At 37.7% G+C, this 14077-nt stretch overlaps 1 protein-coding gene across 20 annotated transcripts in view; it reads left to right on the top strand.

Moving 5' to 3' along the window:
* Positions 1-14077, top strand: part of MYT1L (myelin transcription factor 1 like) — a 578669-nt gene that overhangs the window by 463329 nt on the left and 101263 nt on the right. For all 20 annotated transcript variants that reach the window (XM_037812732.1, XM_037812728.1, XM_037812736.1 and 17 more), the window contains 2 exons: positions 3193-3404; positions 12416-12666. In XM_037812732.1, the coding sequence (XP_037668660.1) occupies positions 3193-3404; positions 12416-12666 (463 nt within the window). The remainder of the gene's footprint in view (positions 1-3192; positions 3405-12415; positions 12667-14077) is intronic.

The raw sequence follows: 14077 nt of genomic DNA, 5'->3' as shown, positions 1-14077 counted from the left end.
ACCTAACCTCTAGGCTCTTCTGTATTCTCCAATTCCAAAGGATTCTTATCTCAAGCACAGAATTCCCAGCCTGTGAATGCCTTGAGGACCAGGTCTCTGTCTTAGTCATAACTGTATACTCCACAGTGTCTAGTACACAGCAGGTGCTCATTCAATAGGGTAGGAAAAGAGACCTGAAGGAAAGAAGAGGGAAAAAATTTAAACTTACAATCATTTAGCACATTAAGTTTTGTTTTGTTTTTTAAGTCTTGAAGTAAATTTTCTAACAGTAGCCTAAGACTTAAGTAAATGCTTTCAGTCTTAATCAATTTTATAATCCTAGTCTCAGCATCCTGGTTTGCAGCCCTCCATCATGGCTTCCATTTTGACACCGGAAGTTTTGCCTTCTAGCTTACACCTTTACCTCCAGTCTTCCCTCTCTTTGATCTGGTACTAATCTTTTTAAAGTTTTAGGATTATACTTCTCTCAGACCCTAAATCCTTTGTCCTTGTTTACTTAATGAATGGATTACCAGTTTGTCTCCAAATTACCATATCCCTTGCTAGTCCCCAAAGATGCTCTTAGTTTTCTGTCCTCACCTTTAGACTTAGAAGATTCTTTTTCTCGAATGCTTTCTCACTCCCACCCTGAATCTTAACCTTCACAATTTTACCCTTTCTGCAAAACCTAATTTAAACACTGCCTTCTCCATTAAAACTTAAAACTGAATCCCAGAGTCTGAAGTGACCTCTTCTCCCCTGGAAATCTCAATAGCAATTTGAGTCTATTAAAATATTATTACATTCCACATGATCTCTGAAGGCTAGCCCTAAGGTTTTATTCATGTATCACCCCTCCCCCACATTGACTGCTTCAAAAAAAATAGACGTTCAATTAATCATTACATTATTTTGCTAATTTGACAAGAGGTAAATATGAAATTAATGAAATAAAAATATATGGGTTGGTGAATTGGTAAATAAAATGGACATTAGTCAATTACTAAGTCACTGAAAAGGTGGCATAGATATGCTATTAAGCAACTGACTTACTTTCCTTTCTAAAAATCCAGTTATTCAAATTTTGTAACTGCCCCCAAACCAATCTAAATTTAGGAAATAATCAGAGAAGAAAAATAGTCATATGCAAAAATGCTTATTAAACTACAATATGTAATAGCAAAAAAATGCAATCTAAAAGCTGGAAATAACTAAATAATTGTGATATAATTGATTTTAATATCATGCAGCTGTTAACTTTTTTAAAACCTAAGCAACAGAAAGGAGAATTAAGCACCATGTAAAATTAATTGTAGAATAGGTAAAAGTGTAAGATTCCAACCATTTAAATAAATATAAAATGCATAAAATAAGCCAGAAAAAAATACACCAAAACTTTAAAAATTTTTATCTCTGAGAGAATTATAGGTGATTTTTTAATACTTTTTCTATCTTCTAAACATTTTTTCAATGAACCATGTAGTACTTCCCAGAATCATAAAAACGAAACATTTTTTATATATTTTTCCCTAAAGTGAATGTAAATCTTTTGTATGTACATATATGTGAAACCTTTAGAAGGAGAGAGTACCCAAGAAAAAGCTTATTTATTTGACACTCCAACATTTCTTGAAGAAAATAAGTTCAGGAAGGAAAAAGACTAAAACCACTTGGGTTACTATCCTACAGGGAGAACCAAGCAGGATATCATTTACACATCTGTTGTCAAAGAATATTTTCAAAGTCCACAGTAGACATTTGTACCTGCCAGTATCCTAATTTCATTAGTCTGCTAAAATGTCATACTTATGTTTGAGGTACAGGCAATATTTGCAAATCTGATACTAGAAATCAGGAAAAGGGTTCTAACTCAAAAAATGATTATCCTTCACAAATTGACTATAAACCTAACACTAATACATGAATTCACCACCTTTCACTTTCCCAACTAAAGCATTAGCCTTTGTTGAGTCTTTATTTTTAACACATTTTACATAATTTAGAAAGTAAGAATTATCAGAAAATTTTTGCCCTTAAAATTCAGTCTTTTGTTCCAGTTGTAGTATGCAAAAATGGTGGTTATGTGAAAATATTTCTATTTTTAATAAACATTTTATCCTGAAAAAGTACAAGGAAATGACTTAACAGACTATAAAACTGTATGTTTGAACATATATCTACATCTATTCTACAAAATAACTGGCTGGTATTATTCAATGGTGTCAAGGCCATGAAAGACCAGGAATGACTAAGGAACAGTCAATGACTGGAGGAGAATTAAGGAGACAAGACAAATGCAATGTGGATCCTGGAATGAATCTTGGAAGAGAAAACAAAAACAAAAACAAAAATAACCTTTAGCGGGAAAAAAATGGTGAAATCCAAAAAGAGTCTATAGTTTTGTTAATAATATTATGCTTATCTTAATTTCCTGGTTTTTATCACTGTACTGTGGTTATTTTGGGTGAAAGGTATACAGGAACCCTGTATAACTTTTTCAACTTATCTGAAAGTGTAACATTATTTCAAATAGAGAGTTTTAAAAGTCCATCTATGAAATCTACATACTCATACACACATACATGCAAAACAAGGTAGAATATGAATGAATAAATAAATGAAAAATAATATTTGAGTGTTCCTTCATTTAAATATTTTTTTCCAAAGGCTAGAAAAATAAATTACTACTTGGTAAAAATGTTGACGGTATATGCTAGTGTTTGTCGAAATATATTACTGCATATTCCATTGTATTGTCCAGACAGATAAATCCTGATCTGGTTTTGTCCTAGTCTATGTACCTATGAGTATTTCTTTCATTTCTTCTTATTTTTAAGGAAAATTTCATATTGGCTATCTTTATTTTTGTGTAACTTCTGCAATTGTTTATAAATACTGCCAAAGAAAATGCATGGAGTTGAGGTTCTTTGATGATTCTCATATCTCATCTCTTTATCACAAATACCAGATCTCTTTTTAAAAATGTTAATTTTGTCCTTTTAATTATTAAAGTAGCTTTTGGACAGAACTTACTTAGTGTTATATAATTGAAGCACACTTCGTCTTTTCCTGGGAAAACTAAATTAAGATTTTAGTGAAAGCTTCTGATTTCCTAATGCAATTAAGAGATAAGATGTTATTATTTTAATTCTAATCGTATCTTACACATGGCCACAATAAAGCAAACTGTTTGTTGTTTTATTTTACTTACAGGCCAATGTGCTTTGTAAAGCAACTAGAGATTCCTCAATATGGCTACAGAAACAATGTCCCCACAACCACTCCTCGTTCCAACTTGGCCAAGGAACTTGAGAAATATTCCAAGACTTCATTTGAGTACAACAGTTACGACAACCATACTTATGGCAAGCGAGCCATAGCTCCCAAGGTGCAAACCAGGGATATATCCCCCAAAGGATATGATGGTAGGAGGTGCACACTCTTATACATGAGAGACACAGTTGCCTTTAATAATGTTGTTGTTGTGTATATCCATTTCCTACAAAATAAGGCGGGCACTTGTGGTCACTTGATGGGTACCAAAAGAATACCACATTCACAGCATGTCATCATATGCTTAAAGTCTCCCAGGTTCACACAAGCGTGGGTGACTAAGAACCTGGGTTCTGTGGAGGACAGGGGAAGATGTTCTTTCCTCAGTAATTCCGAAGAAACACATTCCTGCAGCTTGCAGAGTGTGGATATAGAAAAGTCATTGACTCATTGTTTTTCATAGTATCTGTTAAGACAGTGTCGTTAGCGTAATAAACTATTTTTAAATAAATGGTCACAGAGAGATAATTCAAGGAGGGCCAGTATTAGAACCCCTGAGTTCTTGGCTTTCTCAAGAAGCTTTGCATTGCCTCAGTGTTTTCAACCTTGGATGCACATTAGATTCACCTGGAGAGAATTTTTCAAATTCGGATGTTCAAAACAGAATATCTGAGGACATTCCCTGTATGTCCTTTTTGTAAAAGCTTACCAGTGATTCTAATGTGCAGTTAAGTGTTGACACCTACTGGTTTACCTGTTCTTCTTATAGCAGTTCAAGGATCCTGTGCTGGTTCGCTGTCTGAGGATAGAAAAGGATGCAGGGAAAGCTTTAGCGTGGCTGCCAGGTTATGGCATAGCTTTGTTCCTTGCTGCACTGATAGCTATAATGGAATATACCACTAAAAGAGAGGTGATAAAACAGATAAAATACTCTGGGCTTCACATGGAAAGAATTGTTTTGGGTTTTGTTTTGTTTTTTTCTTCACTGACTCTTTTTTGAGCCCACTATCAACTGTATAAACTAGTTATTGTTTCATTATAGAGCCAATTTGGTAAGTAGTTTAAGATTAGAAGGTAAGACTGTATTTCTTTGATTTTACTTTTTATCTAACCACATTTCTGCCTTATATTCCAGGATATATGAACTTAGTTGGCAAATTTTAAGAATTGGGACTTGGAGTGTAAAAGTTTTGATGATTTAAAAGTCTTATCACTGAGTTTCCTAACAGAGGGAAGGAGATAAGTTTTTAAAGATTTTTGAGCTCCTCTTTGAAAAAGATGTTTAATTAAAATCACAGGACACAAAAAAATATCATGCTTGGGGAGTTGTGAAACCTTTTTTTCCATTCAGTACCAGTTGCTGCACATCTTTCTCAGCTATGTTGTCATCCTTGCCTTAATAACAATTGATTATTGTATAGTGAATGAAATCTAGTATTTCTTTTACATCTCATATATTGATTATCCTTGTGTGTTATCAAAACTTAATAAATAGAAACATAGATGACAATGGAATGAAAGAGTGGGCTGTAGGATGTAAGAGAGAGGAATTATTTTTGTTTTGTTTTATTTAGTTGTTTATTTTTTAATAACTTGCTGTAATTTCATTTATTCAATTGCAAATGAAGGATCAAAAGAAATTAAAACCACATAATTGACGATTTTGCTTATTTGACTTCCAATTCATTGATATTACAGTAATTCAATGAATACTTTCATTAGACATTAGTTTTTATACACCTATTTTTTTCTGAATGGCCTAATTTATTTAAATTTAATTTTATGGTTGAATTCTATCTTTAAGAATAAAAGGAAACTTCTGAGTAAAGTTGTGACCAGGTTTTCATGATCACGACGCAGTTTGGTGGGCCCGAAGTCAAACTTACTGCGATTCTCTTCTCAGTTCTACCATTTACAACCTGTATGATATTAGACAAATTAATGTTTCTGTGCTTGAGTCTCCTCCAGAGTAAAGCAGGAGTAATAATTTCTACCATGCTCACAACATAGGGTGGTTCTGCAAACTGATTAAATAGTGTATATGGAGGCATTTGGTCAACTGTAAAGAGCTGAACAAATGTATGTTAATTATCATTATTAATTTTCATGTGCCCTGGCAAAATACCTCTTATCAGAAACTTAGGTAGAGCCATGCTCTTCAGTTGATCTACCAGGAAACAATAATCATTGAGAATACAGAAAGAAGGCCTCAGGTCTTCAGGAAACTGAAAGAAAAAAGAAATGCAGCTTTTTACCAAATGTGTTGAGAAGAAAATAGATGACAAATTTTATTCCACTAGATTTATCTGACAAATTTTTAAAATATCAAGGAAAGTGTCAACTAAGAATGAGATTGGCTGAGTCAAAGCTACCAGTGGGATATGAACTGAGAGGGGCCACTGCTGTACCTTTGCATCAGGTGGTATATATTGCAGAGTTGGTGCAGTCTGCAGTTATCATCCAAGCACATGCTTCCCCAAGGCCTTGCTTCAGGTCCTCAAAGAAGTGAGTCATGAGTCTTAAAGACAGACAGTGAAATGAACCTATTGTTGGGGCGTGGGGAGCATAAGGCTGGGGAGGAAGGAGCCAGGGATCATGCACATGCCAAAAAGGCTAAGAAAAAAATAGAACCTTTCTCCCTAGTCTCTGAAAACCATCTCTTAGGTCATACCAACTGTAGTCAATACTCTCAATAAATATTTATTTATTTAATCACTTACCTTGTTCCAGACCAGTTGCTATCTAGCAACCATCTATCAATTTTTCTACTCTTTCCTTCTTGATAATAAATTTCAAAGAATAGATTGCAAAATAAATACAACATGGTAAAACACATACAGACAGCAGAGTGAAGCAAGGAGTCCCTTCTGCCTGGAGGATTTGGCATAAGCTTTACCGAAGTGAAAAATTTTAAACTAGATCATGAGATCTGAATAGAAGTTGTGTAATTGTGTGAAGGCAGAGAAACACATGGTTCCATGGGAACTGCCAGTGGTCTGGTGAGGCTAGGATTAAGACGTGAGAAGGAAGAACAGGAGACAACGGCGGAGACTGGTGGGGAGCCCAGTTGCATCACATCATTCACCATGCTGAGGATGGGACTCGCTCCCGTAGGACTTGGAAATCCATGCATAGGAAATTATTAGGAAGGGGAAGCATTAGAAAGAACTCATGGTTTCTAATTTTGTATCTCTGACCCTCTCCTCTCACCTAAGCTTCGAACCCACATTTCCCTTTGCCCTGAGACAGGGGTCTCAAATCACAGCCCACAGGTCAAATTTGACTCCACAGCCTCTTTTGTATGGTAAGCTAAGAATGGCTTTTATGGTTTTTAATAGTAGGAAAAAAAAACACAAGAATAATATTTTGTGACACATGAAAATTATATGAAATTCAAATTTCAGTGTCCATAAATAACATTTTATTGGAAGATCAGCCTCATTCATTTACATATTTATCTATGACTGTTTCACACTACAAGGGCAAGTAACTGTGACAGAGACCTTATGGCCCAATAAGGCTAAAATATTTACTGCCTGATCCCTTACAGACAATGTTTGCTGACCCTGGTCTGAGACATCTCTACTTGCATCTCCAGGCAGTATATCACACTTGGTTTATTTAAAACACGTTACATTCCCAATCCCCCAGTGGACTCCCCCACTTCTGGTTATTCCCAACTTCTGAATCCTCTAGCGCTTAACAGTTTTTGAGCATCTTTGAACTTCCTCTTTTTTTTCACTCCTCACACACAATGTCTGTCACTCTGATTACTCCACCTCTCCATCTTACAACCATTACCCAGGATTAGGCCCAGCTCACTGTAACTGCCTCAGGCAGGGTTTCCCCATGTCATTCCCCTCTCAGCATCTTCCACTCGTTCATCCTTCTGGAACAGGACTTTCCTTCCCCCTGCAAACACCTGCCCCACTCCATCCCAACCTCTGGGATTGACTGCTCTCCTGTAGCTGCCAGACTATCACTTCTCCTCTGTACCTGACCAAAAGCTCTCCCACATCTTCTGGAAACATCTCCTTTATTAAGTCCTCTCTGACAATATTCTAGCCTGCATTCGGCTGCACTTCTCTTGACTTACTTTACGTACACAGTTTGGGTAGAGCATTATCCTTTACTCTGGAATTTCCGATACTCTGCCATATAGCATGTGTTTTGTCCTTTAGTAATTTCATGCATAGATACCTTGTCTTCCCACTAGATTGCAAGCTCCTTGTGGGCAAGAGGGACTTGTCGTAAGGTTCTTTTGAACCCTATGATGCTAATGCAGGCCAGGAACATAGCAGCCATGCAAAAGTAACTACTCACTGATTGAATGAGTGAGATAATGAAATCAAGAATTCTTACTTAGATTTGAAATAAGGTCAAATCATGTAAGTAAACTTTTTGCATTCCCGATAATATCTCACAAGGATAGTTTTAGGAAAAAGCTCTCTTTTTTTTACATGTAAGAGTTTTGCATCCATGCTTCAATTTATTTATGGTGAAGTACAAATATGAGCCTATGTAAAAACTATCACAATCAGTGTTACAAATTGTAATGTGTGACAGTCTGAATTAAATTAGATAGGCCTAAAGGTTACCCAGGTCCCACATAGCAAAAGCTTCATGATCTGTATCTCTTGATTGTGTCCATTTTGTCTAATTTTCATAGAAATTCAGGATTGTAAGGACACATTTATCTATTCCTACAAGAAAATGCTAAAACATAAAGAACAGTGCAACTTGAGGGAAGTGAGTGTTTCTAGGAGAGATATGCATATTTAGCGGACTTTTACAAGCAGAGAAGGTTAATAAAAATTGTTCTGATTGGAAGGTGGGTTTATTTTTAATTTTTGTATACAGCCAAACTTAACCACTGCAAATCTCATAGTTTTTCTTTTTCCTGCAGTAGAAAGGATTAAATACTCAAGGAGATATTTCTCAATATCGTTCGAGATTCAACAGACTCCTGATGTTACCCAGTGCAACTGCGGCACTGTAAAGTAAAAGCAATTATATTTTTCATAATATCCAGTGATAGACTGGGCACCTGGCAGAAAATTAACAAATTCTTGTCAGCTGCTTGACTGAAAAATGATTTCATTGAAAATAGCTTTATTTGCCAAAAGAAAAGGAATATACATTTTGTTACTATTAAACTACTCTAATCAGATAAAGTAGGAGCTCTGTCAGCCTTGGGGAAGGATGGATGAGAAAAGTAGTACCATCGTGAAAAGCATGCTCCCAGCCTGATGCTGTGCTACCCTGTGGCCCACCCTGGTGTCACAGTGCAATGCCTGCCAAGCAGGAGTTGGGGAGAAACAGGTTATGAACCAGAGTAAATGCTAAGAGGTGGACATAATTATGATTACTGAGACTAACATTTTTATCAACATTTTACTACTAAGCTACAATTATTAGAACTAAGGGCCTCCAATTATTGGAACTAAGAGTTAAAGTATAGAAACTCCCACTTTACTTTCGAATAAAACAAAAAATTATTATTTACCTTTAGTAAAAGGATAAATATGAAAGTTCTGTTGTAGCTGATGATTTGAATGATTTGTGTCCATAGATGCATCAACAAATTATTGGTGGTTTAGTCACCTGCTAAAATTCTCTAACTGTCCTATCTACTTGACATAAGCCAGGAGTACAAGCTTATAATTTAAACATCCGCTAAAGCAGATGTACCATTATGTCTGTTTTCTTTAATAGAGTTAGAACTTTACTATAATTTAAAGCTATCAAGTAAGATAAGAGAAAGAAACATAATCATGTTAAAGATTCATTTTAGTAAGATATTTCCACCTAGAGAAAGCATTTTTTAACACATAGCGTGCCAGATAGATCAGGAAGCCTGGTTTTCTTGATTCCAGTCCTGGCTGTTCTTGCTTAGTCCTTCATTTTGACCTTGCTCAACCTTAGTTTCTGCATCTGTGAAATGAGTAATAGCAATTCACAAGGATGTGGAGAAGGTTAAAATGAATAATTTTAAAGTATTGTAAACTGTAAAGGGCTATACCAAGGTAAAGAACAATGAAAGAATCTCATAATATGAAGAACATAGTTTCCCTCCAATTAAGGAGTACAATCTCTGTCTTTGTACCCACAACACATACAGTAAAATCATCTCTTATAGGAGCTGATTAGGGGAATGCTTCCTTAACAGCCCTAATATGAGATAATCTGTATTTGTTACAGTTTGTTTTATAGATGCATTTTTCCCTTTTTTAAAAAAAAATTGAAATTCACTTATTTCAAAACAAAACTCTGTTATTTTTCTTATTTATGTGGACCACATTTTTCCCCTAAACCAGTAGCGAGTCCTCCCCCAGAAACTAAAAGGAAAAAATAAAAAGGCCCCTCATAAGTCATTTTTCACTTCTGTTACAACTTTTACACTCCTATTTTTGTAACAAAAATTTTTAAACAATGTGAAACCATAAACGTTAGTCCATCTCAGTACGACAAAGTGCAAAATAGCAGTCACTCTCTCAGAGTTGACAAAAAGCACCAAATAGATCCAGGAATCCATAGAGTGCCGCAATTGATGGTGGGGGTTTACTCCCAGGGGTCTATTTTGTGTCCCTCTGGTTTGCCCAAGTCTCATCTCTGCCCGCTTCTAGGGCCCTCTAGTATCCGAAGCTGATCAGTTTCCCAGCTTCCTTTGCACAAACCTTGAGAGTCGGCAGTGCTGCTCTCTCAGAGACCCTGGCTTAGTCTGTGTTCAGATAGAGACCACTGCCCACTCCACCCCCCTCCCAGCTGTGTAGTTTTGCTACTTATATAAGGTGCATTAACAAAAGAATGAAAAGGACACGTATTATGGGACAGTCATCTCAGTAGTGTTTGTACCCCCCAACAAGTGTGAGAATTATTCAGTACTGCAGTGCTAATTTAGATTAACATTATATGAGTAATATTGTCTGCAAGTTAGTCATTGTGCTTAATAGGTTTTCTTATTAAATTGACCCTTGTTGCCTGCAGGGAAACTGGGTATAAAGTAGTTATCTGCTGGTACGGTTTGCGTTATAGTTTTAGGCAGGGGAGGTGAGATGCGAATGCGGGTTGGCAACTGAGGTTCTGGGGCCATCATGCGACCTGCTTCCTCTGTGGCAGCCTGCGCTTTGAAAGTGTCACCGCACTATGATGTGGAAACAATATATCTCATTCTTAATGTCATTGAACCGTGTTCTTCTATCCAAAATTGAAAGTGATGAAAGCTTAATTCTTTTTTTATTTGTATACTAAAAAAGTACTTTGAGGTAATTTCTTAGTAGTTCTCATAATGACCATGTTAGCTTTGTTAGAAGCTTTTTTTTGTTTCGTCTGGTTTTGCTTTTTTCTTCCAATTTGGGAAGGAAAACCCTGAGGAAGTTCTCCTAAAGGGTAGGAGGCTTCCAGTTATAGAACTGGTTAATGTCCATATTGAAAACAACAAAGAGACCAGGGAGAGATCGCCAGATCCATTCCTCCCGCCTTCAGTGAAGGACATAATCTTAGTTTCCATCAGAATTATCTGGCTGAGGCTTTGCCAAAGCGAAACTAGAAACCAGTCCAAGTTTGTATTCAGTCATTTCTTTCTCTTTTGGCGACATCCCACCTCCCACGCCCCCAGCCTCAGGTTCTCCTGGGCTACACCCTCAGGCTGGTCACAGAGGGAAGCAGGTTGATCCCTGGCTTGGAAATAAATAAAGCGTGAGAGGGGCAGTGTGCTACCCTCTCAGGGATATTTTCGTTTTTGAAGAGAAAACCGCTCAGAGAGTCCATGCTTAATAAAAGGAGTGACTCTCTAAAAGGAGATTTTTAGGACTTGGTCAAGAGAGGTGCATTTGTGGGGATCCCTTTTACACATGCCGGGCTCACCTTTAGGTACTTACTTACTCCACCTGACTGGGGTAAAATCTCTGGCCTTTGGGCAAACAAATACCCTGTGACTTTAACTGATCCTAGCAAGGACAGTATGTCAGTAAAAAAGAACCCATCATGATAAATCAGTGCTCATTTTCTCCCCCATGTTCTAAAGGAGATTTTTAAACAGCTCTAAAAAAAATAACACTTGGTCTTAAGTGCCTATTTGGCTGTTAGTGAGGATGGCTATTCAGAAAGGAATACTAAGCAACCAGAATCCTATAAGTGAAGTAGCATGCAGGAAGATAAAGAGGCTATTAAATATAAAAAGCGACTGTACCACATGTGGTATATACCCCATGTATCTGAGTATCACTAAATAGCCATTCTACATTGTTTTAAAATTTATCTTGAGCTTATTTATGTCCACAGGTATGTTATTTTCTCCCTCTCAACCATGACTATTTCACTCACTTGGCTCTTTATGAGAATTACAGAATAAATCTCTTCTTGAGGAACAGGGTGTTTCGGTCACATTGCCCGGTCTGTCTGCCTGGTTAGAAATCTTCCCAAAGTGCACAGTCCCAGCAGGAGGTGGTGGGGGCGGAGGGGGTGCCCAGGTCCCTCGAGAATCTGGGTCGCTGGCACATTACAACGTTACACCAGTGAGCTGGGATTGGCCTCCATGGCCACTCCTGGCTGGATAGGCCAGCCAGTTGCTTGGCCAATGAGTGGTGGAGAAGATTCCAGTCCCCAAATGAGCTAATCAGCAAGCATTAGAGTGGAGAGAAAGCACCAGTCTGTTATGTCTTGTCACTTTGCCTTCCCTACATAACTCTAGCTCCAAATCCTCACCAGATGTATGCCTTAAAACATTGTATTTAATATGCAATTGTTTGCATCTGTTTAATAAACAGCCTGTTTCAGGGATGTACGCACACACATATTGTCTCTTCCTTGCCCAACACCCAATTCTCTCCTCATTTAAATATGCTCAATGTTTAAAGAAAAAAAAAAAAAGAAAAGAAAAAACCTGGAGGTTATTTTTCTTTATGAATAAGCTTATTGCCATTGCCATCATTAGGAAACCCTCCCCTCTCAGAGACTGATATTAAGGCTGTTAAAAAAAAAAAAAAAAAAAAAAAAAAAAAAAAAAGGGCTGGTCGGAAATCGGATGTAGATTGGAGGGGCCAAAGGGGACGGCAGTGGGATGGGGGGTGGGGGTGGGGTTGGTCTGGTTTCATTTGCGTGGAGTGCTAGGACTTTTGAGTCATCTGGGCTTCCCGGTCTCTCTCCCCTCCTCTCCCCCCAGATAAGCGGTACTGTAAGAACTCGAGCCCGACCAGCAGCACCACGAGCAGCTATGCCCCCAGCAGCAGCAGCAACATGAGCTGCGGGGGCGGCAGCAGTGCCAGCAGCACCTGCAGCAAAAGCAGCTTCGACTACACGCATGACATGGAGGCGGCCCACATGGCTGCCACGGCCATTCTCAACCTGTCCACCCGCTGCCGGGAGATGCCTCAGAACCTCTCCACTAAGCCTCAGGACCTCTGTGCAGCCCGGGTAAACGCTCCGCTGGTGGAGGAAGCCGCTACGACCCCGCCCCGTCCCGCCCTTCCCGGCCCAGGGCCGGGGCCACCCAGGGGAGGGGGGCGGGCTTCCCCGCGTTTGGGCTTGAAGGCAGCTTTGCCCTCAGTAAAAGAACTAAAGCTTTTTTTTTTTTTTTTTTTTTTTTTTTAATGCAGTCAAGTAGAAATAATGGTGCTGAGTCACTTAAATCCAAGTCAGACGACCTTAAAAATACGGGGCTAATGATATGAGCCTCTGATTAAATTGTTTTAATTTGGAGACTCGAGGATTACATAAAAGCATTTTCTTTTTAAGTTGGAAAAAAATAGTGCCACTCTGCTTACAGTAGCTTGAATATAGCACCATTGTTTTAACAGTGCTCATTTTCTAAATTAGGGTAAATGATTAGGTCTTTTAGACGATCTTTAAATGGACCCTACCTAATCTTTAGGATCAAAACTCATTTCCGTAAGCAATGCATAGCTCACGATTTTGATGTTGTTTTAAATGATTGCACAGAGAATACAAAACTAAAGAAGCACTATGGCGTGAACTTTAAACGTTAGTAAGGTTTAATAGCAGCCTTGTCAAAGCGCCAGCGATTGCCCTCCTCCCCATTATATTATCCAGTGCTAGGGGAACAAAAAAAGTAAAAATCTGGTTTTCACACTAATCATTCATGCAACCAGAGCCAGCAGTAATTCGTTTAAATATATATATACATGCTGAAATGTTATGCGATATTTATAAGGGTTTTATATTTTTAATTATTTTTTATCACTCCACTCGTTCCTTATGCTGACAGCTGAAGAGAAAGAGTTATTTAAGATGCACAAGAGAGCTAAGAGAGAGCTACCTCGCCGAGGCCACTAGATGGCCGGAGAGAGTCGGGCAGTGCCAGGCAGCCAGTTATATTATTTTGTTCTCAGAGAGGCTGAGCAAGTGGACATGTTCACCTCTTCTCCAGCAAAACAAAGGTTTTCTTTCTCTATTATCTAAAGCTCCCTGGCTATGCACCATGAGCTCACAACACTGACAGTTTGGTTTTGTTTTTGTTTTTTTTAAATAAATATTTGTAATTTGTATGAATGGAGAAAGGTCAGTAATTTCATGTTTTGAAAATGCTTTCTTTTTCTGTTAATATTTTTATTCCTATATATTGGAGAATCATCAGGGGCATGCGATTTTCATTGTTATCAGGGCTGCTAAAATGCAAGACCAGCATGGAATAGATTCTGTGACAAGAAAAGGAAAAGACAGTAATCCCTTCCCATTTTTTTTCACTTTGTTAAAATTAAACTAAGACTGAGAGAATAAATCCAATATGATGAAGCCTAAATTAGTATCAAAACTGCAATCAAAAATGCACTTTGACAAAAAAGAAAGAGTTCATGCAGGATAATAG

This window comes from Choloepus didactylus, chromosome 20 (assembly GCF_015220235.1).
Source record: "Choloepus didactylus isolate mChoDid1 chromosome 20, mChoDid1.pri, whole genome shotgun sequence".
In the NCBI taxonomy this organism is placed as follows: Eukaryota; Metazoa; Chordata; class Mammalia; order Pilosa; family Megalonychidae; genus Choloepus; species Choloepus didactylus.
The sequence above is the reverse complement of the archived record's forward strand: the minus strand, read 5'-3'. Positions and strand labels throughout refer to the sequence as shown.